Source organism: Pseudopipra pipra, chromosome 1 (assembly GCF_036250125.1).
Source record: "Pseudopipra pipra isolate bDixPip1 chromosome 1, bDixPip1.hap1, whole genome shotgun sequence".
In the NCBI taxonomy this organism is placed as follows: Eukaryota; Metazoa; Chordata; class Aves; order Passeriformes; family Pipridae; genus Pseudopipra; species Pseudopipra pipra.
In genome coordinates, this window is record NC_087549.1 from 126,435,752 (window position 1) to 126,463,728 (window position 27,977).

Here is a 27,977-nt window from a genome sequence, read left to right on the forward strand (position 1 = left end):
TTCTGATGTCTAACAGGTGGCACTAATTTATTATAATTCCATATTTAATACACCATAAACACCATAATAGTTAAAGCATTCATTTAAGCAGCAAAGCTGTAAGGAAATTCATCAAATACAATAGAAGTTTTTACACACCTTCCTTTTAGCATGTGCATATTTATGGTTGGACTACCTACTGTATGATCATACTGAAATAAGTGTGTTTTAAACAACACTGTTAAGTTGGCCAGTGTGCCTTATTTCTGGCCAGATTAAAGTATTCTTTTATTTCACTGTTCACTGCTTAGACCCTGTTTTGGAAGAAGAGATGCCAGCTGATGAAGATTCTTTGCAAATACAGTTATGTTCACCTCATGACTTCCCAATTATGAATCAACTGTCAGCAATTCCGGACACTGTTGTTTTATAGATACCTAATCTGGTAGCTAAAGGATTTACAGCCTCAAAAGAGACTATATGAAGCAGTTAGATCTAAGATTGTCATTAAAAATTCTTCCTTACTAGCTACTGGAAGTACCCAGACTTCAGTTGCCTTGCTTGCTTATTGGTGCTGCAGTCTGAACATGCCTAAGCCTGGTGGGGACCAAGACAAATTGTGCCCATCTTTACCGTGGGGACTCTAATGCCAATATCCCTTTTTACAGAATACTGTCACAGCTATAACAAAACAGCTGCTGCATCTTGAAGGGAGCTCGAACCTGTCAGTGCCATGACATCTTATACTTTCCTGAGCAACACCTAAATCAAAAGGCTTTCCTATCCCAGGAAGTGTTCAAGGCCAGGTTGGATGGCATTTTGAGCAACCTAAATCTAATGGAAGATGTCCCTGTCCTTGGCAGAGGATTTGGATCTGGATGATCTTTAAGGTCCCTTCCAACCCAAGCCATTCTATAATTCTATTATTTTATCTGCTGAATTCCTTTTTATGCAAAGATTCATGTCGAAGTTGCCTAAAAAGCAATAAAAGCATGGACTGGATTTAGATTTCTCAAGTCAGTGGTCTGTAGAGTCATCTTTGCCTTTTTTGGTAGACATTTTCTCTCATTTTTTAAGTCTTTTATTGTATTATTGTATTCCTGTGTAATTTCAGTATGAATGAAAGAGTATTTTCCTTTTTTCAGTATATTTTTTTTAGTATGGCCGTTGGAGCATGCAAAAGAACTCCCTTGGATTAAGGAGAAAATTGAAGTAATCATCCTAACCAACTTATGACTTTATAATAGACTAATTTTTGAAGGGGAGTGCAATTTTGTAAAAGCTTGGTACAATCATCACCCCCTGCCTCCCTGCCTACATTTGTAAAAAAGGGAATCTTGCTCAACTCTTTCAGGCACCTGTTTGTGGATGTCTCACCTTAGGAAACCTTGAAAACCTGACCCTAGAAATAGACTTGTACTGATAGATGATCAGTTAGATCCAGAAGTGTTCAGTTGAACTACAAATTGAAGTGCTTTTTCTCTTTGGAGAAAAGGTATTTTCCCGTAATTGTTGGTTGTGCTTCCCTGTTTGGTGTCACAGCCCTCTTGGACCTTATTTTGAACACATTTATTTTCCCTGTACATTAATAAGGTGTCTAAACATCTCTGTAGAGTGAGTGGCATCTGGGTTACAATTTCGTAGCAGGTGCCTAAAGTTAAGGCATTGCACTGTGGATCCTGCCCTGGGTTACATTTGAACCTGTGACCCAGAGATGTAAAATTCCATGTTATATTTCCTGTCTTTTGAGTCATCTAGCTTCGTCAAGCATATTAATACTGTTGCTAAAAATGTACTGCATATTGACTGCTGACAGGTTAGACTCTTTTTGGCCATTTGCTTCACATATTACCAAGATTTGTACATCAGACCTGGCAGTGTTATTCTTTTGTGCTTATATTTCAGGATTAAGTTAAAGTTTTCCAGAAGAAATAGCTGCAATAGAATTAGATTTATGGTTGCATTTTTTAATTTTTCTATTAGTCACTTTTAAAATTGGAAGTGAAATTTTCAGCTGGAGTGAATTCTTTCCTTACAGAGTTGCCTTAATAAATTATCTTTCATCTTGAATGTGAAAAGAGGTGCATTGATTTGTGCTTTGAGATTGCATAGATTAACTTTGACTTCAGGTTTTCATCTGTTGCATTGATCATATTTAACAAAAGACCTACACAGACAATGTGTTTATCAGAACTAGATGTTAAGCATGCTGTTTCCTGAATTGTAGATAGTAGACATTGTCAGTAAGCAGCCAATTGTATTTCACTTTAATTTATTTAGTGTTGCCACATGGGAAAGATGACAGTTAAAATCTCTTGTGCTCATTTTTCAGGAACAGTGTATTATATTTATACTGATATTAGAAATATTTATACATCCAGCTATCAGAAAATAGGAGTGTTTGCTTTTCTTAAATAAAAAAATGAGTGGGGTGGGTGGTTTCTGCATGAAAACAATTAATCTTTCTCTCCATGTGATGAGTTAGGAGCAATAATTTCTAATTTGAAAATTTATATAAATAATATAGAATGCTGATGAATAACATTCACAAATAGAGTTGGATTAACAAATTGGTACTTTTTTAATTATATTGCCTTAAATTTTATAATTAGAAGTTCTAATATGTCTTCAAGAGTAATTTTGGTCTGAGAGTCAAGGAAATGGCATATTCTTTTATTTGTTTTTTTGTTTCTAGAATAGAAATGGCTTGATTATGAGTAAGTTTATTTATTTATTTTGTTTATGTTTCTTCCTCTTCCTCCTCCATTTAGCCTTCATACCTACCTGAACAAACACACTTTGACTTCCACAATCAATAATTCATTCTGACTTTCAGCATAATTCATATTCCTTGCATTCCTTTTTAGCAGTGCACACTTGCTCACTCTTATAACAAAAAACATGCATTGTGGTTAGACACAGAGGTCACCACTAGTGTTGTGTCACAGGTCACACAAGATCACTTACATTCTTTATCAGGGTCATTTCTTCTCCCTGGGTGGGATATGACCTTTTCTTTTTCTTAGAGAGGAAACACCACAGATGTTCACCACTCCTTTTTCAGAATTTCTGCTGCATCCTTTGCAGTCATCTTTCATGTAAACTCACAAAACAACAAGGCGTGAATCCCCTATAACTTATCCTACTAGTTACATTTATTATTCAAGCAGCAAAGTAACTGCACAATGTATTTGAGTACACTCATGATGTATGTAAAAGTTAATTGCCTATATTTATAAAATTCTCAAAGTGGTTATGTCTGGATTCTCATAGAAACATATATATTTTTCTGTTGCATATGATTTCACACTTCTTAATATATCTTTACTTATTACTATAAATGTTATTTGTATTTCTTCTTTTTTTTTTTTCCCAATGCTTTTTCAAGATCATAAAATTTAAATGAAATTATTCTGGTTAAAAATATTTGCAACTTTTTGTGATGATTTTCTCTCTAGCTAAATGAAGCTCTTTTACCATTTTTTTCAGCCATAGAAAGGCAATGTTACCAGTATTTCTTATTATTCTCGTGTTTTATTGATCCTAAAAGAAAATAGGGTATTAATTATGCTTTCACCACTGAGTATTCATCTTCCATGGATGAATGATGTAACACCTAAGAAATTCTGTTGGCAATCTTCCCATTCATGACTGAATTTCTTGCCAGTATGTGTCAGCAACATCCCACTTCTAGGTGGTTTTATGTCATAAGCATTTCCTAGAACATATGTCATTCTCTATTCTTTTTAGTCCAAGCTTGCCCTTTTTTTTTTCCAAAAAGTTGGAATAAGAAACTAGCAGTATGAAAAAAAACCAAATAACCAACCAAATTCACAACAAACCTTTATTCAAAAGTTTCATCATTTCAGATGCTTTCTTCCACTTTTTAAAAAGTGTTGGGTTTTGTTGCATTACAAAAACAGTAGATGTTTCTAGCTGTTGTGTTCACTTGCTTCAGAAAGCAGCATTTCTTATTTGTTTTGAGGCATCAGGACAACTACTGAGCCTTTTGGGTTCTCTCTTGAGTGCGTGTGTGATATGTGATATAACTCTGGCTACATTAGAAAGTTGCACAGCACAACAGAAACTAATCTCTAGAACAAACTGGTTGGTGCTGAGAATCTTAGTCTACACTGTGCATATTTTACTCTGACCTGGCTCTAGCCTGGTCTGCATGCCCAGCTGCAGCTGGAGAGTGTCAGGAGTGCTGCCAGAAGGCATCTTCCAGTCGTGTTTAACCCCAAAGGAATCCAGTTCTAACACTCCAGAGCTGCAGTGTGAACCAAAGCTCAGCAAGTGGGGATGACCAGGAGATATAATTTTGGAGTATACTGAGCTCAAATAAAACACTGTGGTAAATGCATTCTTTGCACCTTAGCATCTTCCTAAGTACAGTAGAAATTTGATGTATATATATTCCAAGAGCAGAGTTCATTATTTTTTCCTCTTATCAATATCCACCTTTTATTCTTATATGTTCTGTCTCAAGGTTAGTTTGTCCCTTCTTGCAGTCAGGCAACAAGGATCTGTTTCTTATGTTGTTTTAAAGACTGTATCAAACAAGTTAGGAGTTTTGGTTTACGTTTTGAGCGAGCTAGGATTTTATTCCTTAACTGGGTATTCACAGAGAAAACAAAGGGAAAAGGAAAAAGGTAAGGATCATGGGAGGTGATGTTTCTTATAGAAAAAAAAAACAGTACAGCTGAGCCCATGTCTAAAAATTACTGACTCATATAACAAGCATAAATAGGTAAAGTCAGTTCACTGACTTAATAGCACCACCTTATGTTATTATTGTTTGACTTACGGTAATACCTAGGTATTTGTTAAGTTTCAGTATTCCATCATGCTAAAAGTGTGTCTTTTCCATAGTCCAGGGACAGGAAAGAACTTAATGAATATGTAAGACAGAAGGAAAAAAGGTCAATGAAAAAACCAGTCCTCATTCATTTTACAAAAGCTGCAGTAGTTATGTTACAATGTATTAGCAAGGTGTTGGAATAGGTTAGGTGTTAGGGTAGTTGAAGTGAATAGTACCAGGAAAACATTATTTTGCAGTATTTGCATGGTTACATTCTTAAAGTTGTTTTTTCACTTCACTCAGTAAAGCATCATATGTATATATATCATATATATATCATATAATATATCACATATATGTGGAGAAATATGTGCAAGTGATTTCATGTGATTCATGTTTATTCAACAGCAGAACGACTGTCTTGCTGAAGTTGGGATTATCAATTTAGACATAGTTAATGGATATTATCATTTAAGCTAGGTATTAGCTGTTCTTATAAAACCTGTCACTTTATAAAACAGTGTAGATGAATGCTGTATGATTTAACGATGATGTTCACATCACCACATTATACCACACTTACTTCACATATACACTTCTTGACAAAATACCTGTGTATGACTTCCTTTTTTACTTAGCATTTCCTTAACTTGACACAGAAAGTTACAATGGAGTCAAACTTGCCCAGCAATGCCATTTTCCTTCAGGCCAGGTGTTACACCTTAAAGCCATGTGTATTTCTACTCCAAACCTTCTAATACCTTTTTTTTTTTCAATCCTGAAGGTTCAGGATGCACATGCATATCATTTGTCTCTAGTTTTGAAGAGATAATGTTTCGTAATATTTTCAATACATTTTTTCATATAAATCAAAATTTGTTGTGGAGATTTGATAAGTAATGCTGGAATAGATTGACAAATCATTATGTTTGGTGAAAATCTAGATGCAAGAATGTGTTGATTTCTGTAAATGGGTTAACTATGTGCAACCTTTGAGCACAAAATTATGAAATGCGTGTATCTAGAGGAGCAGCAAACTTGTCATCACTCTGCCCAACACTTGCATCACATTATAATCCTGAAAAAGCTTACAGCCTTATTTCCACTAATTTTGGTAACTTACTTTGGCTGTTGCACAGTCCACATCTTGCAGAGTCCCAGTATTTAATTTTAAAATTTATGTGCTTTGAAAAACTGTATAAGGCAAGAAATATTCTTTCACTTTTTATGCTGTAGCTCAGATTTACATTTTTAGAGCTTCCATCAGCTTTGGCAAAATGAAGATTAGCTTGATCCAACTTCTGAAGCTGGGAGCTAAGCCAAGACTCTGGTAGTCAGAGATCTGCAACAGCATGTTGCTGCTCTATTACCTGACACTTTTGGCCCTATTGTCGAGATTTTTATACACTCTTTTTATTTTCTTGTATGTAGAGGGCTCATATTTTCTTTTTCTCCAAATCAGATCCTATTTTCACTTACCATTATTTGCACATCACTAAAGGCATTATGAAGCAATTAAGAATTCCCTGAACTCAGTTCTACTACTCTGGGCATATGTCAACAAACAAGTGATTGAGCTGGCTTACCCATGGAAATTCCCGTGTCTTATGACTATTTCATCCTAATTAATAAAACAAGCCTAAATTTTTTCAAAATGCAGATGCTTACAAGGAGTAGCCTTTGTTTCATCCCATCAGTTTTCTCAGCACCTGAGCATTTATTCCAAGTGGAAAAAATTTTCACATAATATGCAGGTGTACAGTTGAGCATTACCCCAGCTATAATCAATCAAAGTATGACTGGTCCAATTATTCCACAAATATTATTTACTGAATGAGTATCTGTGGATTAAATTTGTCACAGTGTAACTATCTCTGCTGTAAATATAAATAAATTGTGAAAACAGATCTATTATTAAGGGAAGCCTTTTTCAAACCACCACAATCTCTTCTCTCCTTGTTTCTATAGTTGCTCTGAAAGCAATATTTAAATTAATTTATGAAAATGTTACGCATTTCAAATCCAAAATTTTCAGAAATGAGTTCCTATTTAGATATATTTTTGAGAACATCATTTTAATGTTATATATTATGAAGCATTTAAAAAATGGCTTTGAAGGCCATAGAAAGATAGCTTAACTGCAGAAGAATCTGTATTATTAAAGCAGGTAGAACTATCCACAGAGAGAGAATGATACAGAGGAAACAATGGATTCATTTTTACTCTTTCAGCTATGTCTACTTTAGTTTTTGTTTACAATTAAGTGCCTCAGAAATTGTCCCATGGTGAAATTTCATCTGTGAGATAGGATGAAACCTTTGCAAATTGAAGATTATCAAGGTATTTTAGGGTTTCCTTTTGTCACACAGAGAAAAAAAACAAAATGGAGAAAGAGAATGGAAAAGTTGGCAAATGGTCCTATGGTAGTAATTATTGAAATATCCAGAAAAAAGAAAGAAAAAGGTTAATTATAAAACACACTGAATTAAAAAACCAGAAAGGTATGCTACTCTAATTTTCCTATTTCAAATGGAATAAAAGACAATGTTGCTAATTATAAAGTATCATGTTCTTCATTCAGTCAAAAACATGGCAGAACTAGTGGAAAAGCCAGATGCTATAATTTTGCTTTCTGATATAAGTTAATTTAATATCAGATACTTTAGAAGTAGTTTTTTTACCAGTGGACTATTTTTAAAAATTAATATTTTTAGATTTAGCACTCTGCAAAAAGGGTGATTTTTGTTTGGAGTGGGAGAGGAGGGTTTTTTCCTTCCTCTTTTTTTTTTTCCTTAGTATCTAGATTCAGTTTTCAACCTTTAAAAAAAATCACAGTTCCTCCCACTTTGTTTCTCTTTACTCACATCCCTATTGATGCTCATTTTCAGGGAAAGAAAAAGGAAATTAAAGGTATGGGGTTTAGGGAACTTGACACACTTTGCAACACAACAAGAAATAAACTGAACTCAAACTACTTTTGCAATTTGTTGTAACTGTTTTCAGCTAATCCTCCAAGGCTTTTCCCTTGATACCAGCAGAATTTCCCACCTTTTTTAGGTTCACTCTGTTGTCAGGGGCCTATACAGGCATGTGCTTCAGCTTGACAGGTCACAGAAAGTATAGACCAGCCATTCACCTCCAGCTGCCCCTCCACTCAACTTCCTCTAAGCAATATTGGCTTCTGCAACTAAAAACTGCTTTTTACATATAATGAAATTCACAAGTGCATTGGAGGAAATGTGATTTTTTTTTTCTGCCCCCACAATTTCAATAGCAGTTTATTCCTTTAAAAGGCAAATTGCAGAAGGGAATAACTTTGAAAGCAAACTGGAAATATAAAGACAGGAAATGAGTCTGTGACTGTATAACAGAGTTCATAAATGGGTCCTTTTTTGGTATGAAACTGGGCTTTTAAAGTAGAAAAATCACCTACTTAACAAAACCATTCGCTGTTTCAGCACTGCAGGAGCATGAAATAAATCCATGTTTCTTTCTAATATATCATTCAGTCTATCAAACTATTTCCAAATGACTTGAGTTCTAGCAGTGCAGCAGAAGGTTCCATACCTCTGCTGGGATGGTGATTTTTTTAATATAATCCTTTGAATTTCCTTGTTCATTCAGGTTTACAAAGATGCCTATAAATCCTCCCTTAATCTGAAAGTGGGGCAAGCAAACTCTTTCTCAAATTACGAGCTACAGACACTCTAACTTCCCTCAGAAACCCCTTTCATTTCTTCTGTAGCAAGAATTTCTGCATTTTAATGCATTCAAACCAAGTCTCCTGTATAAGTCTCAGAGCAGCTGTACATGCTCATTCTGCATCAACAGTTATTCGGAATCACCAGGATTGTCCCTAGTCACTGAATTACAGTGCTGTCAAGTCAAACAGAACTGATAGAACACCTAAATCACTTTATTAGCATGGTATTAGGAGAACTCCCTTGCCTATACTGTTTAGAGCAGTGTGCAACCATCATAGACTTAAAATTTCTCTCTAGCTTGACTCCATTTTCAAGGTGAAATAGGAATAATCAGTTGTTTTTTGTGTTCCCCTCCCACTCCCCAAATTAATAAATAAAAGGCATGTACACATGCACATTTTCAAACAGTTCTGTAGGTTTTAGACTCAAATGACTAAAAAGATTCCTTAGTTTTTCTGCTTGAAAAATATTTTTTTCTGAACCTTAAGGCGAGACACTGCCAAGCATCATTCCATAGTCCAGTGCTCCATCACAGTTTCTTACTGCTTTATGGGAACAACTTTTCTCCTAATTGAGAGGTTTAAGAAGAAATAAATATTGCAAATTCTGTTTATGCTAAATGTAAAAAACTCTTGGGGACTTTCGCAGATTTGCGTTATCTCAGACTGTGTTGTGCATCAGGAGGTGAAACTGCTGCATACCAAGTGTACCTCGCAAGCAAATGGAGAATAAAGGACAAAATCATTGTGTGCATTAGATGACTAGGGATGATTCCTGGATATACTAAGTGTTTAAAAAAGAGATGATGGTGTATGAGCTGGAGATGGTGTCGGTGTCCTGTTTAGTCCATGTGGCTGAGGCTAGCAGCTATGGTGGATGACTGGGTTCTCTGCAGGTTCAGATATCTGCTTTCAGTAGAACCAGACTTAACCGTGGAACTTTAGAAATCTTTTCCTTTTCTTTATGTTTCTCTCTCTCCATAGAAAGCACCCCTGTGCTCTAAACTGTACTTTATTACTGTAGTCTAAAGGTATTGTGATATTACCTTAAGGTATGTGAACATCACACTTAAGATGACTGACATAATAAGAAGAACATCCTTTATCTCAGAAAATCTCATCTTGGTCTTATTTAACCTCATCAGTTTTGTGTTATTTTGGAGTGTATTTTTTTGGTGAGGTTTTTTTTTGGTGGTTGCTATTGTTCGATTTTTTTTTGCTTGTGTGTTTTTTTTACCCTTGCCAGGAGATATGAAACAGGGATTGATAATTACATTTTCACTCTATGCAGAGGAACAAAATATACTGTGATCTCAAACCATGATTAGCTACTAAGAATGAAGCTTTAGAAAAATATTACATGGGCAAGAGTGAGGAGGAGGGTGCTAATGACAGTTTTCTTGTGGTTTTTTTTTTAATAGTAAAGGTGTCACTATGCTGAGTCATTCTGCTATGTACCTGAAAATGGCTGATTAAAAAAGCATGAATTGTATGTGATTTGACATTTATTAGTGGTCAGCAAAACCTGTGAAGCTATCATATTCCTTCCTCCTTTTAATTTTATTTTTAAAGGAAATTTTATCCATCCGTCATGTTAGAAAGTGAGTAGTTTTCCTCTCTTTTGATAGGTTATATAGGAATGGTATTTTCATTATTCTTGTGGATGGGAACTTTGAGAAACGTTTGAATTGTCTTCATTGACATATGAATTATATTTTTTTAAGGAAAAAAAGAATGGACTGAATAACATCTTAAACTTATTTAAATGTAACTCTTTTAATGCTGTTTTAGAGGAAAAATGTCATCTTGAGTAAAATAGAATAGACTGAAAACATCTTAAATTTATTTAAATATGATATTCTTTACTGTGTCTTATGGAAAGAGTTTCTTTTTTAAATTCTGAGCCAAATTCCACCATGTTGCAGTCAGACAGTTTGCATTAGTTTTAATATTAGTGCAAAATATACCCTTCTACAATACATTTTGTATTTAAAAATAAGATACGCGACCTATCTCATAATTACTCCAGGGCAATTAAGAACATTTAAAATTTAATAGTCACTCTTCATCCAGTCTTAGACTTGTTAAAACATACAACTTTTGAATTGTTTGCAAAACTCAACCAACTCAAAGTTGATTGAAATATTTTCTTTCCATAATATGTTTGTTCATTATTTTTTTAAAATTTATTTTCAATATGTTCGTATGCTTAATAAAGCATGAGGATTTTTGTGACTTTGCATCCTGGACAGTTTTCACCAAAATATGTTTGAAATAAATCAACTTAACTTCCAGCCAGAGGAGCATGCATGTATGCTAAGTTTTGGATGCTGGAGCAATCTGTATTAGCAGCACTACTTTCTAAATGACTGGTTCTGCTTTTCACTTAAAAGAAGATAACTTAATGTACTGTCTTTCAACAAGATAATTTTGTCAGATGTCTAAGGGTATTCAAATTCACTCATGTATAGACTATCACTAGAAATATTTTCAAAGTTGGATAGGCACAGATACACATCTGACTACCTTTCATGCACCTACGTCCGATTTCTGCATCATATCAAAATTCTCCTCTTGTCCCTCTGTCATCCACTACACTTAATGCTTCAGGGGCACCTGTTCCTAAGACTCTGAGGTAGCCAGCTGGGGAAGTGGTCTAAGCCACTGACATTTCAGCTTCTAAGTATATACCAGACAAGTTGAGATACAGCTCTGCTGCTCAGACTGCAAAGTCTCAAACAAGTTATTTCTCTCTTACTCTGCTGTAATATACTAATTGATCAAGGTTCAGAGCACAGTTACCTAAATAATGCATCAAAGATCATCATAAGTGAATTGATTTACAGGTCCCCTAATTTGGTCAGCATCAAGTCTGCCTATTTCTTAGGTGAGTCAGAGAAGTGAGATTAGCTATTTTTTTATTGACTACTGGGTCACTGGCTTAACCCATGAAACATATCAAAAGGGTAGTAGGGGTAATGTTCTTCTTAAGTCTGTCTGGGACTTGAAAGGAAGATTAAAGTTCACCATGCTTTTCTGCTGTTTGATTTTCCCCATACTTTTAAAACTAGGGCCCCCGGTGATAATGAGAGGGCCAGAGTACCTTCTGTGGATGTTTACACTCTAGCACTTTTAGGTGAAGCTCTCATTTCTGAGTCAACATTTTCAAAATTCTGTGAAGAAATTGAACTCAATTCTGAGGACTAAACAGAGTGATCAAGCCACAAAGCTGTACTCTTTGTCTCTCTATTTCAGTGTTCATTCTGAACATATAGGAAGTATAGGAAGTCTCCTCCAATTTTTACTTTAAAATGAATAGCATTTTCAGGTACTCAGATCCAAAGGAGAACTGAAAATATTTAAGGGTAGGAAAGAATTTCCTTTGCTCCTACATCTTTGAGAGACAGGCCTAAGCTTCCTATTAAGTAGTTTAGGCAGATAACTCCTCTGTTTGCCTGTATTTACAGACTGGGGTTTTTTGGTGCTTCTAAAACTTGATATGTTCTTTATGGAGCCTGCACATCTCAGGAAGAGTATCTGAAGGTGTATTTGGCTTCAGGTGTTTGTCTACAAAGGTTAGACCTCTGCTACTGAAAAGGTAAAAATGAGCATTACAAGGGTTTGTTTGGTTTGGTTTGGTTTGGTTTTGTTGGGGTTTTTGTTTTGTTTGTTTATGTCCAAACCTTTAAATTTTTTAAGTTCTCTCAAACATCAGGGAAATCTGTAGTTCCGTGGCTTTATGTATTCTAAAAGTTTCCTTCCTATCACTGAAGCATCGTATTTTTGGCAGGACTATGCTTCTAACTTGTAACTTGATTAAAAAAACTCCCAAGCTAGCCTTAGTTCAAGCCCAGATTTCTCTTCTTCTTCAAGAATATTATTCCACATCTATTTGCCAACTGTTTTCTTCTGACCTTCCTGTTGTTGAAGCCTTTATCCACCCTTGAGAAAGCTTGCAGATCATCTTGCATATTTCCCTGGACATACATTATCTCCTACGCTCCAGGCTTTTTTCCCTCCTGTAACCATCCTGGTCTCCCCACCCAGCAGTGCTATGAACTCCTGGGCTTCGAGACACATTCTCTTTCCAAGTGTCATTAACTTGGATGCTAGGTAGATAGTTTAGCTGTATTATCAATGTTACTCTTTCCATGGTAATGTTTTTTGTTTTTTTGTTTTTACTTTGAAGTAAGAACCGTGATTATGGTTAAGCCTGATAAGGAAAAAAAATCATTCCTGTATTCTGGGTCTTGCTTGTCATAATCTATGCTGAATGAGTTCTGGAAGAAAATATCTACGTCGAGAGAGAAAAGGAAGATGAAATCGAAGATTCTATTCTATAATTAGGCTTTCATGATGGAATTAATAGAACAGATTTTCAGAGGACCTTCAAAATTCTGTTCTTCACCAATACAAAACATAAGTGAACTTTTTCTTGCATCACAGGCTAATGATTTCAACTCAAGGCCACCTTCAAAACCTCCATGCTGTTAATGAGGCTTTGGTGAACATAGAAAAGGAACTATGGCCAGCATGTCTTGAGCTGTAGTGCTTTTCAACTTGCTGCATATATAAATTTGAGAGCAGTTTGTTTGAGAACGATATTAGTATGGCTCTGAACATTTCAGGAATTACTTCTCAGAGCTGGGTGGGAAGTCCAGAGGTTAATAGTGAGTTATGGTTATTTCTGAAATTCTTAAGTCTTATCCAGTCTGAGAACTTTATTAGGGACAAGAAAAATCACCCTAAATAGCTCTTTGCCACTGATTTTTATCTTAAGAAATAGAACTGAGGGGATGTGGCCTTGGAATATCCTGATAATCAGTTCAGGCAGGAATTGAAAGTTTTAGATTAGGTAACTCTTCCTGCTGAGGTCTCTTGCACCAGAGTGTCTGTTAAGCAGATGAAGAAAAGTTGCTGGAACTCATTTTTCTAGAAGAATGTCTTCACATTTCTTCACCCTAATTGGTTACCTCAGTGCACAATAACAAGATACTGAGAATAGTGTTCAGAAGCTGCTGCTCTTGATCCCCTGTTACCTCTTTGAGCTGTCTCATTAAGGAGAGGATGAGACTACAGACACAAGTCAGTTCAGGATTTCACCCAGTGGAACGTACTAATTTTAACAAATGGAATTTTCTCTAGTTTGCTGGTCCTTCTGGTTACTTTCTTACATCTGTCATCTGCTTACAGTTTTGCCACTGCTTATGTGAATCTAGCTGAACTTTAAAGAATTGCAGATGTACGTGTATTTTTGAGAAAGGCATTCCAATCATTCCTCTTTGAGTTAAATAGTCTTTCAAATATCCTTCAAATACATAATTCTCTCTATGGAAAAGCTTTCTGCAGCATGAGAGTATTTCTTCTTTCAAGCTAGGTCATGGTTGTAGCACTGATAATACTTAGTTAAGTAGTCTTAGAAATTGTAAGAAAAGTTCTATGTATATGATGTCTTGGATACCTCCCTATGTGTAGATCATCTTCATATATTTTTCATTTCATATACATTCAGTTACCTGAATGCATTTTCTTGTCCTCTACACACAATCCCATTGGCTTCGCTTTCTAATGTAAAGCATTCTTAGGAAAGTTCATAATTGTGCTTTCGTTGCTTACGGTTGTATCATTCTGAGGGGCTTTTTCCGAGCTTCTGTCATGTCAGATTCTTAAAAATAACAGCATCAAAAAGATGAAATGGGGTGTGGACAAAATTACTGAACAAATGAAAAAATCCTGAGAAAGGAAAACTAAAACCTAAGTATAACACCTGCTTAGAATTAATCCCATTTTAACATGTTATAGAGACTTATGTGAAATTTGATGATGGCATTATTTTTTCCTATTTAGAGCTGAATACATTCTCTAATCCTTTTATGCTTCTAGATTTCTGGGCAAAAATGCCATACCAATATATGTAGGCATCAAATATTTAACTCTGAGTTCAGACGTTATTGAAACTTTAGGTTAATATTATTTTACTCAGATTCTGGAAGCACAAGTGAGATGAAATTGCAAGAGGCTCACCATAAAGCTTACCATAAAGCCATCGAGGAACATTTAAGGAAGCTGAGACTTTGGCAACAAATATATTGTGATTTAGTGTAGCATCTCTGGTTTTCAGCAGGTAGCTGGTATTTTGCATATATTGTCTTTGTCCTCTACACATTTTCAAAGTTTCTCAAATCTAATTATTAGTAAGAAATAAATAAAAAAAAAAGGAAGAGGTACTATTTCTGTGATCTCATTTCTCAACCAAAACCTCTTTGCCCCGGTTCAACCACCTTCTTTCTGCGGAATTTGCAATTCTAAGCATCAGCAGCAAAGGAATGAGCATGTGTGCCTTACCCAAGGGCTTTCTCATGTACTCTGGTAGCTGATCGGTTTCTTTTTGGTGCTTCCACTATTAATGGCATGATCACTCTGCTTTCTACTTCCACCACTTTCGTTCTCCATATAAAGTGTACAGAAGTTTAGTCACATATAATGCACAGAAGGAAAGATTCATTGAGGAGAATTCCTCTGTACATTACAACATTCCACACAAGTCACTTCCTGGGAAGATAATACATATTTTGATATTATGTCAGTGCTAAAATTTGATAATGAACACTGAAATTAGCCTTTATATTATATTTTCATTTTTTACTATGTTGCATTTTGCTAAGAGAGAAATACATCCTGAATGCGTAAAAATTAACATCAAATACAGGAAAAGCTATTTAAATTACATTTTGTCTTCAGCAGTGAATGACCTGTTAGAGAGAACAGTAAACACCTTTCTGCAAAACTGAAAGATAAAGGATTTCCATGAATTCTGCTACTTACAACAATCTTTACAACGTGAAAAATTCGATTGCACTTCAACTTCATTCTGAAAGGCATTTCTATCATCTCTCTTTGAGTGAAATGGTCTAATACATATCACGGAATCATAGAATGGTTTAGGTTGGAAGGGACTTTAAAGATCCTCTAAAGATCATGCAGTTCCAAGCCCCCTGACATCAGCACAGATACCTTCCACTAGACCAGGTTACTCAGAAACCCATCCAGCCTGTTCTTGAGCACCTTCCAGGGATGGGGCATCCATAATTTCTCTGGGCAACCTGTTCCAGTGCCTCACCACCCTCACAGTAAAGAATTTCTTCCTTATATATAATATAAACCTACCCTCTTTCAATTTAAAGCCATTACCCCTTGTCCTATCTCTATGTGCCCTTGTAACAAGTCCCTCTCCAGCTCTCTTGCAGGCCCCTTTTAGGTACTGGAAGTCTTCCCAAAGCCTTCTCTTCTCCAGGCTAAACAACTCCCAGCTTGGCTTGTCAATAACTTTTGATATCAGGTTATTGAGCTGCTGAGTATAAGCTGTTGAATTTGAGTTTGTTTGCCAATAAGTCAACAGAACATTTTTTCAACTGACAGAAAAATCATGACTCAATGGGAGAAAAATTACTTAAATAAATTAGTAGTAAAACCAACATGATTCTAACTAACCTTGTGTCTGTCCTTTTATATACCTTTTTTTTAAAATCATTCTAGAACATCCTATGGTGTCAGATGGCAGATTTTGTAGCAGAGAGCTGACCACAATTTAAGCTGTTCAGCAATTTCTAAGTGTCCTTAAAACAAAAGCACCAGCAGATCTTTGCACAACAATGCAGACAGAGTTTCTGAAATAAAGGTGACTCCTGATTTTTTTTCTTTCAATAAATCCTGGTAGCACACCAGGTGACCATGTGTGCTGCACATCCTTTGAGCACATCACAGAACTGGCAGCTGAGAGTAGGGTGGCTGTAAGTCTTTGTTAACACTGACTCTGGTCTACTCTGGGACCAGCACTGCCAGCCCTGGTGTGATTTAGAAAGTCTTGAAAGGTTGGGGTTATGGAGGCCTGTCTCTAGTTACATCCACTCTGCCTTAGGCTCTAGTTCTGTTTCCTTACGGGCAGGATCATGACCCAGTGTGAGCAGATTGTCTAGGTGCGTATGTCAGTGGCCTGGCACTATCCTGAGGTAGCTGTGTAATTCTTGAAAAACAACTCAGGAGTGTGTTTGTATGCATCTGTCCCTGGGGGAATATTGCTGGTTTATGCTTTATGTTGTTTTATACCTGGGATAGAGAGTGGACAAGAATCTGATCCTTTTGTTAGCATTTTAATTTTTGTGTTAGCACATAGGCAAAATATACATGTGCTAAAGAAAAAAGCAGAGTCGTTCTGACAGGTTCTTAATATTTTGTTGAGCATCCTTATATTGTTTAGACTTATCTGAATTAATGGAGCTAAGATTGAATCAAATGCTCGAGACGCATTTGCAAGCTGATATCCTATTATTTAATAATGGACAACTGATTAAATTCTCTCCCTAATCCACTTTCTGCCACGCACCAAAATTGTGAGGGAGCAAAAAAGAGCATTTTGAAAAACTGAGTAGATAGAAAGTGCTATACTGCACTTGTTGTTATTTTAATACTAATGGGGTAGTGTATCATATCAAAGCAACTCATGTTGAATTTGAAGTGTGTTGGAAATGATGATTTAAAGACGCTCACACAAAACCACCAATAGCTGTGGGCAACCAACTGTGCAAATCAGAGAATTGCTGCATAAATTCTGGCATTGTCAGTCATTCTTGTTCAAAAGCATGACCACAAAAACTGAAGTAATACATACCAGCAAAAGCCTACTGAATTATATTTGAGGGACCTATGCTAGAGAAATGACTAACCGGTATTTGCCAACTTCATCTTCTCTTAGCAGGACCCCAAACAGCCAGCCTGTGTCACTCACCACATGAGCTCCAGGGCAGACTGTCCATTTCCTCTTTATTCTATTATATTTTTTAAACATGAAAAAATTTACTTGAAGCAGATCCTAATCTCTTATCAATAGGAGAAATAATTGGCTTTGATTTCAGCTTCTAGAAATAAGTATTATGTTATGATTTTCCTGTCAGCAAACACATTTTTAAAGCGGGAAATACTCTAAAACTAGGTGACAGAGAAGATGAAATCAAGCGGAAATGCATTCCTCACAGGAGATAGGCTAGTTTTTTTCTTCTTTTCTTTTTTTTTTTAAGCAGTCATTAAAATCTGTTTCTGAAATCTTAACTTTATCAACTGCAGATAGGAGGGTGGAAATATGTGTGGAAAAATTCTTGTTTGAATTAGTTCCATTTTCCCATAACTACAGTTGGGATGCATGATAAAATTATCAATGAAACGTCCTAATTTGATCCTTAACCAAAGGGATGTTGTCCTATGAATCATCTGTGTTTGTGGGAGGCAACACTGAAGCTAACAGAGCAGGAATGGGACCCAGATGTTTTCGGGGAAGCTGGTTGCACTGTAGACTGTGTGTATTACCTAACATAGGCGACCATATGGAAGAAAAGGTTGGAAACATCCCATTACAAGTCATATATCACTGAGCTGACAGCAAGGATTTCAGCTTATTTTTATTTAAATCATGAAAGCAGCTGCTCAGCTGTCCAACTGTATAGAATTTAACCCTTTTTCTGTCAAGTGAGTTTTGCTTTATGAAATGGCAGCCAAAGAGTTTGTTGCGCTTGCAGAAATACTCACGTTACAGGGTGCTGCCATAACCCTTGCCCCATCCAGCAGGACACCACTAAGGACGGCAGAGCCTGCCACTGGATGACAGTGTAGTCACTCTATACACCTGGACTTCATGAAACACCATCAAGCCTCTTCGCCTGCAGAGGTTGCAAGGAAAGGCACATGACTATGTAAAGGGAGTATTTGTAGATTTTTTTTTTCCCTTTTGTTGCACACCTTTAGAATGACTAATTACAAATATTTTTTTTCATTCTTGTGCCCTTCCTTTTTATATTTTTTTCTTTTCTGTTATTACTGATTCTTCCTTTCCTTAATTTTCTTTCCTCCTCTCTTTTTCTGTGTCACTAGTACATAAGATGCTCTGAGGGATTGTCCCTTCACTACTTCTCTGTCCCATTATATACAGTGCATATTCTTTACTGTGGTTTTTTTACGTATTTCATCTTTCCATAGATTTGACGTTTATTTAAAAGGAACGCTTAGTTTGAAGAAAGGCTGTTCCCATCAATAGGAAACAATCTTTGGCTTCCAAATCAATCCTTCACCACATGTGTCTCAAGTAACTTACTGATTTGTTATTTTTTAGCACTCTTTTGTTAAAGGAGAAGCCTAACAGTTACAGTTAAGTAACAGCCATACAGTAAGTACAGACTTTAATTTCCTGTGTAGAAATCTGTAGAAGAAATATAAGGAGTATCTAGCATAATACTAAACCAGATTAGTAGTTTTGGCATGCTAATGCATACTAAAGTAAGTTTGTCTCTTACTGTTTTGGAGGCTATATGCTTTATTGTGTGCTATGTCTGCCCTGCTCACCTCCATGTCAGAGTCCTCAGTTTTTCTGTCAGAGCATGAAGGTTTTCTTATTTTTCATCCTTCCTGTTTTATATTCTAGTCATAGTCCTTAAAGTCTACAGAATATTTTAGAAGGATTTCTTCCACATCCATCAGTGTGAGCCTTTGGTATGATGAAATGGTGTGCTTACATTAGCATTTCTATTTGATACAAATATTTATGTCCGGATTAATTCTCTCTTCCTTAACACAGTGGAAACACAAGGAATTTCACAGCAATTGCTTCCAAGTAGTGCTTTCCTTCAGTTACTGCCAGAGAGCTCCTGGTGTAAACACAACCCATAAGCTCCAATCCAGGCACTAAAATGTGACTCGGTAACAGCATTAATAACTAGCTACCTTTAGAAAAGGAGTAGGATCAAGAACTGAGATCTTCCAGTCAGGATAAGAGCAACAGAAGGTGTTGCACCTGGCCACAGGAAGTTCTTCATGCCCAGATACTGTGAAAGGCAGCCAAGGCACTGCCCTCATGCAGAAGTAGCTTCTGTAATAATGCTCTCTCAGTAATTCCATGTGATTTCTCCAGTTCCTGGAGGTTCAATTTTCTTGTTATTCAAATGACATCATTACTTTTTGCTCTCTTTTCCTGTTTTCACTTCCATTTCTATCTCCTTAGGCTATTCTTCTGAGACACACAGATGTACCTAGGATATTATTTTCATACCTATAACAGGTGGTCTGTTTTTTGCTAAAAACCTACTGTTCTGACTTTCTGAGATTTCCTCATTGTTTTATCTAGTTCACACTCGTGCACTGTGTATAAGATAAGGTTTGAATCTCTCTGTTCCTTAAAACTTCCTTGAATTCCAAGTAATAATCCAATCGCTAGCTGTAGTTGTCTCCTGGACACTTCTGCTGGGGGATTCACAACATACTGACCCCTCTCCTGCCAAAGCAGCCTTTCTTTCCTGGTGCAGCAGTGTTATCTCTGTGTCTCTGGTAGCATCTGCTCCTTTCAGGAATGACTTGCATCTGTGGGTAGACTCTAATCTGCTCTGATGGCATATCTTGACCAGCTAGACTTGCAACCAAAATATGCCTAGAGTATTATGTTCCTTCAGGGGGCATACAGAAAAGATTTCAGGTTTTTCTGAAAAGTTTTGCTTTACGAAAATATGACAGTTTTGGTGAAAACAGTTGTTTTTTACTTGCTATCACACATTATTCACTGACTTTCTACAGAGTTACTGTGTTTGCATTATTTTAAAACCTGTTTTCTATCTGTGGTTGTTATAAAGGACTTGTCTTTATAGGCATTTGAAGTAACATCATCTTATTTTCCTTCCCAAATATGATGTCTTATGGATATTTTCTGCAGGTTGATAAATCCCTGAAGTTTCATTTTTTATCTAGGGATGCAAAATTCTTTAAATCTCTGTTGCTCTGTCTGATAGAATGTTCTTTCTCACTTATTTACCAGTTTTTATGTAAATCTAGGGCCTCAGACTAAGCAGTAGTTTCAAGGAGCCACTGTTTGTTCAATATTTAGTCACTAGGGCTTTTTTTGGTTTATCTCTTAAAAAAATGATCCAAGTTCTTGACTGACTTTTTCCTAGTTATTTACCACATTTTTAGATAGTGCAGCTGGACTGGAGAACTTAAGTTCTTTGTTTTGCCTCTGGCTTTCAAGGAGCTGCGTTCTCTTTTTCTCAGCTTCTCATATGTGTTTGCGAACTGAACTAGTGTCAGACCTTTGCGATTAAGACAACTAATATAATTATTAGTATGTGTGCTAATGTAAAATACAGTGCGGAGGGGAGGGGAAGTTAGAGAAGTCTGTCTCCTGTTTACGTGGATTACCATATACCTGTTTAGGCAGCTAGATGTCTTTCAGGCTGTCTTGGCACTTTTCAGGGCTGCCTCTTGTGGGAGAGATTGGGGTCTCCTGCAGCACGAGAGGCTGCTTTAAGTCCTGGAGTCTTAACACAGAATTTCAGCCGAAGAATTTTACCTGACTTTGCTGGGAGGTCCTCCAGGTGGCAATGCAGACAAACTAACAGGTCAGAGCTTGAAAATATGGTACTGAGAAGATCTAAAATTTAGATTACCAAAGTGGTCATTTTAATTGTGTTTGTTGTGAAATGTTCATCATTTGGACAGAACTGATAAGTTCACTTGAATAAGAATTGGGTACAAAATGAAGGGGATAAATATGGTTTATGTAATTCCATTAACATTGCTAGTTAGTAAGATTAGAAGATTACATATTATTAATGTTAAAAAAAAAGCACCAAACTAACACACATGTTACATTTAAAGGCACTAAAATTAGTCACTTTGTTTTTTATGGTGCTTCATTCTCTACAGTCATGTATATTGGTAGCCATTTATTACTTGAGGAATGAATACAAAATGTTACTATTATGATTTCGTGTGATTTGTACCAATTTTACAAAGTTAAAAATATGTGTATAGTTATAACATATGGAGATGTAACTTCTGGATGATTTAAAAATTTTAACCCTCAAGGAAAAAACAGCTAATATGTTTAAACTAGATTTTCAGACAATTAATTGCAGTGTGCTTATATATTGTGATTATTTATTTATCAAAAAAATCTAACTGGTGATGTTTCATGTTCTAATTCATAAACTTTAATTTGCAAGAAAGCCAAAACCAAAGTCTTCTAGCAGGAAGAAAACAAAACTCAACCCTAAGTTACATAAAAGCTTTAAATAAGATTTTTCTCTGTACTTGTTATAGCGATGTTGCAACAGCAAACAAAAATAAAAACAAGCTCCCAGTGCCAACCTACAGGAATTGATGATTTAAATTACTATTACTTTTTGTGGTTTTGTGGAGAGGTGATTAACTTTTGCAGCAGTCACTATGTCCATTCCTTAGAGTACCAACTTGGCAAGATTGCTTTGTCAGGAAAAGAATTTTAAAGGCGTTTAACCTTCTCAATGGTACTTATATCCCAAGTACTCCAATTTGAAGCTACCTGTAAACCTTCTTCAGAAAAAAAAAAAAAGGCATCTCGTCTTCTGAAGTTTTATGAACGGATATCTGATTTCTTAAAGAATTTTTTTTTCAACCTGATCCACCATCTGTTTGAACTCCAATACTAGGTTCTTGCATGAAAGGAACAAATATCTCACTTTAAACTGGCCACTCAGGTGGCTAGTATTGATAAAACCCCACACAACTTTTTTGATTTGAAGATTTGGAGAGTTTTTTTCTAAGATACAAGATTTAGGATTTATAGCTGAAATTTACTACATGAATTTTATTTTTCTGAAATGTTGTACCTGTTTATGTCAATTCGTTTGTTTGGATTTCACTTTTACTTGTAGTTCCATGCCACGCTGCTATTCTATCTGTACAGAAAACCTTCGAAGGAAATGTTCCTGACATACGTGTTTTGTTTTCTGTCTTTTTTTTCTGTATCCGTTAATACGAGTGCTGCTTCAGCTAAACATTCTACAAATAAATGTACACAAAATTTTTGTGACAAATTACCAGACCACACAATTATTTACAGAAACCACACAAATGTTTATGTGAATTTAAAAAAGTCAAAAATTAATTATGTGAATTACAAAAACATTGTGTAATTTAGAAATGTCCCCCCTAGAAAATTCCAAAGCGCACTCTAAGCTATATATAGTCATTTGAGAAACTCTGATATGGAAAATATATTTCTATTTTGTAGTATGTTTTTAGATTTTAGCAAGAGCATAATGAGAAAAGCTGACTCTTACACCCATGAATTTGAGCAACTGTAATTCTGTTCTATGTGTGTGCCTTTGAGTGCCATTATGGCATCTCTGATATTTTCTTTTTTTGTATAGAGCTATTGTAGATTTTGTGATTTTGTTACAGACTAATGCAAGTTAGCAATGCATTTGGGGAAATATTTTTAACTTCTGTTATGTTCTGTAAGTTTTTCTGGACAAAATATTTGTTTGTGTAGTTTCTTATCACTGTGGGAACTGAACTTGTTTCAGAAAGTTCTTCCAGTCATGCATTTCTAATACCCCTAGCCTATGAAACTCCTGTACATTTGTGTTTCATATTGTGGAATTGATATATGTTATGCATTTCGTGTGTGTATGTGTGTATATACATATAATATTCTCATCACTATAATACCTGAGCAGCAATGACCATCCAAATTCTAAGTTGAGCCACCATGTCCACTTGGCATAGAGTTACTTACAATACCCATATTTGTCCTTTAATGCCATAGTTAGAGAAAATTGCATCCTACCTGTCAGCTTCTCATTTGCACTTCCTACTCTGTCTCTTGGGGGGTTTTATTTTATTTATTTTGTCTTTTGTGTGTTTCCTTTTGACTCAGATGCTACTCTCCAATGAGCTAAGCTTATTGAAATGACCTGAGTTTTTAGTGACAGTTTTCTGGTGGGCTTTCAATGACATACCAATTTAAAGTAATGGTACATAATTTTTGTCCCTATTCTAAGAGAACTTATCAGTTATAAGGCAGTTTAATGATATGACTATATAAATCCTTAATACTGTTTTCGTTTGCAAAATTCTTTCTGACCTTTTTTTTCCCATCATAATTTATTCTGATATCACTATCCACATATTCATAGATTTGGTCCAATGTGTGCTGTCCAAGAAGGGAACTGGGAATATGAGAGGTGAAGGGCTGATACAGGATGCAAATATACATGTAGTTCCTACAGCAGGTGGGATGCCAGGCTAGGCAGGAGTACACAAATACCATCAGAGATTGCCACAAGCTGCTCTGGTTAAAGGGCAGAGTAACAAAATAAAGTGATTGAAGAGGGAAGAACCCTCTTCAATCAAGAAACCAACAAGGGATTATTGTTTATTTTTATGACTGTGGTGGTGAAATTCTTGATGTAATAGCAGGATATCAAGTGTAACAATGAAAAGAAAAAAAGAGAGACAGAACTAGGAAAGAAGTTATAACCATCAGTATGTGAGGAGCATTTTCCTCAGGAGAGCAGCAAAAATGGAATTATGAGAGTTCTGCTGCTGTTCTGGGGAAGAGCAAGTGTTCGTTGTGCTTTATATGTTTATTTGTTATCTGTCCCAAGAGCATGTTTCTATACCTTTTTAAGTTTTGTAAGCTTAACAGGTCACACACCAACATGCCAATGCTGTTGACCTCTTAGCTTTTTGTTATCTCTTTGACATTAAAATAATAGTACTGACTCGATATGTACGTAAATAGGCTTCCTTTTGCCACTCATCCTCTATGAATATTTGATTCATTCTGAATGGTACTTTTTCCACCATATGTTTGACCTGGGGATGGCAGATTGTAGGTCTTCTCTTTCCTCTATAAGGTAACCTTATAGAACTGGTAAAGTGGTTTGCCTGCTTACTATTGCTTGTGAAATAGGAATTTAGTCTCACTCACTTCCATTCAAGTTGAAAAAGACTTTTAAGGTTATAGAGTCCAACCATTAACCCAGCACTGCCAAGTCTGCTATTAAACCATGTCCCCAGGTGCCACATCTACATGTCTTTTAAGTACCTTCAGGGATGGTAACTCCGCCACTTTCCTGGGTAGCCTGTTGCAGTGCTTGGTAACCCTTTTGGTGAAGAAATTTTTCTTGGCACACCTTGAGGCCATTTCCTCTTGTCTTGTTGCTTGTTTCTTGGGAGAACAGACTGACCCCCACCTGGCTACAACTTCCTCTCAGGCAGTTGTAGAGAGTGATAAAGTCTCCCCTCAGCCTCCTTTTTCTTCAGGCTAAACATCCCCAGCTCCCTCAGCTGCTCCTCATAAGACATGCTCTAGATAATTCACCAGCTCTGTTACCCTTCTCTGGACTCACTCCAACACCTCAATGCCCTTATTGTAGTGAGTGGCCCAAAACTGAACACAGCAGTCAGGGTGCAGCCTCACCAGTGCTACGTAAGGGGACATGATCACAGCCTTAGTCCTGCTGGCCATGCTATATCTGAAACAAGCCAGGATGCCATTGGCCATTGGCCTTTTTGGCCACTGGGGCACAACACTGGCTGTTGACCAATCCCCCAGGTCCTTTTCTGCTGGGCAGCTTCCCAGACTGTAGTGCTTCACGGGGTTATTGTGACCCAAGTGCAAGACCTGGCACTTGGTCTTGTTGAACTTCATACAATTGGCCTCATCCCATTGACCCAGAACCCTCTGCAGAACCCTCCTGCGTTCAAATAGATCAAACATTCCCACTTATCTTGGTGTAGTCTGCAGACTGACTAAGGGTGCACTCAATTCCCTACTACTGAGCCCTGGAGAACCCCACTGTGACCGTCTGCCAGCTGGATGTAACTCCACCACCACTCTTTTAGGGACCAGCCATTCAGACAGGTGTTTTTACCAAACAAAGAGTATGTCCGTGTAAGCCATGAGCAGACAATTTTTGCAGGGCAACACAATATTTATGCCAAAGAATGTTCCCAGTCAACAAAGCTGTAAATTTCCATCTGATTATGTCAGCTGGAGAATCAGGGTGGTTGGGTACTTTTAAAACTGTGTGTGCTTTTGTCTGGTAACCAGTAGCTGTAAAAAGTGCTGTATTAGACTTGATGGACCAAAAAGGCTCCACTGGACTCAAGAGATGAGAGGCAGTTCTTGTAGGCTGCTCAGGGACTGCCTTCCCAAAAGTTGTCAAGTACCTTGTCAGGTTTGTACAGAGTAGATGTCTGGATTACAATAGGATGTCTTCATACGAGGTTAAATGTGTGTTTGACGTAAATATAATAGAAAATTGTGATAATAATATGATGCAGGCACCTCAAGGATTTGTAATAAGACATGGTCTGTAGAAAAAGCAGAATCCATATGGAAATAGCTAAATTATTTTGATTAATAAATCTATTGCATAAAATCTGCATATTACAGAAAGGTTGAAATCTGTTGAATAAAATTAGTATAAAAAGTGTATCTAAACATCCTATACATAAACATAGAAAAGCTTTTCATAGAGATAAATTATTTACAACTGCATTTTTTTAATGCAAAAAACCCAACATGAAAGTGAACTCAAATCTAGAGTTGTATCTTTTAGGTTGATAAGTTCTTCCTCCCCTCATCTCGGTAATAGGCTTCAGTCATATCAATCCCACACAATAGTTTCTGTGCGTTTTGACAGAATAATGATAGACGTATATGTCTCTACGCTTATTTCCTAATTGCAGATATATATGTCATACTACAAATTTTATTTCATTTTTAATGAACCACACATTCTGCACAAGTCTCTGATTAAAGTTTTGAACCATAAGAATGGAACTCTTTTTTGATTTGTTTTTTTAAATTGCTATATCCCATATATGTGCTTCATAAAGCGAACATGGCTTTGTGGAGATAAAATCATTTATATAGGTCTGATTGGTTTTGCATATGTTTTTTTACTCTAAAATTGGTGAGCTATGTTAAAGATATATAAATAAATGTTACTTCTTTCTCTCTCACATTTTCCAGACAATTATATTTCAGTACTGAGTATGAATTCACATAGGAATCAACAGACTTGGAATTCATAAGACTGACAAACCACTGGGCAAAATTACAAAACTATAAAAAATAAATTTTTCATTTTGCACTCATTATGTGTTCTTGTTATGGATGTATGTGGGAGAACAGCTTTACAATGAGCCCATTCAAGGACTGTTTTGGAAACGCTACATAGGAATACCATTGCAAAGTGGCCTTTACCATTGTTCTAGCCTTTTGGATGATCCCAGAGTCCAGCTCACCCCACGTGGATGCAGTGAACTGCCGGGAGTCACCCCGCATGCTACAGTTCCCCAGTATTTTGGCATGGCTCGTAGCCTGATGAACACAGAAAAGCATGTTGATCCAGTTCCCCTTTGTGGATTAGAATCAGCCCTGTAAGACAGTCCCACAGAAAGCCGCTAGCTACAGCTAGAACAAACCTATGCATTTAAATTAAATAACTGTGTGTGTTTAGTTAGTGAAGAACTCATGTTTTTCTGTTCAAAAAGACAGCATCTGTGTTCAGACTTGTTTGATTCTTTTTCCCTTTTTTTTCTCTAATCCTGAATGCATTTACATAATATTGCAGACTGTGATAAGCTTTTTTCAGTCTATGGGTAGCTCAGTCATTTCTTTTTCTCTGATTAGTGGCAGGTAGAGGTGGGTTTTTTTAGCCAGTTAGCTGCTTCTTTATTCAAAAAATATGTTCTCTCTGATGGTGTCATTATGGTTACAGTAGTAAATTCCATTATATACAGACTCATCTTGTAGTATCTGACAGTATTTTCTTTAACAGTCATGAGACTCAATGCCATACTCCACATTTTCTGTAATAGCCTCTCCTCAGGTTCTATCATCTGTCATCACTGCAGACGTCTATAAGTCTTCTATAAGATTATCTTGTTGCTGAGTCCTTTTACTCATCTGGACGTCTTTTTTTTTTTTTTTTTCATGCAATACTTGTTCTCATAGCTGAAAAAATGAGTGGACTTCTATCAGGCTTTCAGGGTTAATACTGATTTTTTTATGTCTGTCCTCCTATAGACTTCAGTAAGATTACTTTTGTGAGTAAGGGTTGCGAGATTTGTTCTTATATCACACACACATGCATATATATACGTATATGAATTTTTCAGAACTGTGCCTACACTTCTGTAACCCTCTTTCCTTTCACTATCTGGCTTTAATAATTATTATGATCACACACTTATTTTCTGTATTTCTGTATGATTCAGTATTTAAGTATGCAGGCTTTCAACAAAAAAAAAAAGCAATTTGTTTTTATAGTACTGCTGAAAGAATCATTTGTCTGATGTATATGCATAACTGCAAAAAGCTTCTATTCTGAGAGCGCTTGAAGAATGTAAAAAACAGGAGATAATTTCAACAAAAAATGGAAAAATTCCTTATGAGTTAGTTTAAGAGTAAAAAAATAATTGAGTTAACACAAAATATTTCAAATAATTAAACTAAAACTAGATATAAATATATCACTACCTAGATTAATTCTAGGTTAATTAGTCATCAGAAAAACCTCTTTGATCCTTAATGAACAATTGAAAATGGTTACATTCTTATTTAAACAGGTAGTGAGGGATTGGTTCTTTTATTGTCAGAATAGGACACTTTATCTTGAGCAG

At 36.1% G+C, this 27,977-nt stretch overlaps 1 protein-coding gene across 3 annotated transcripts in view; it reads left to right on the plus strand.

The window, feature by feature from the left end:
* AGMO (alkylglycerol monooxygenase) overlaps positions 1 to 27,977 on the plus strand; it is a 190,533-nt gene that overhangs the window by 148,866 nt on the left and 13,690 nt on the right. Inside the window, exon 13 of one of the 3 annotated variants that reach the window (XM_064676108.1) lies at positions 18,643 to 18,696. The exons of the other annotated variants lie outside the window; for them this stretch is intronic. Within the exon in view, the coding sequence (XP_064532178.1) occupies positions 18,643 to 18,669 (27 nt within the window). The 3' untranslated portion in view covers positions 18,670 to 18,696. The remainder of the gene's footprint in view (positions 1 to 18,642; positions 18,697 to 27,977) is intronic. 3 annotated transcript variants of the gene reach the window in all.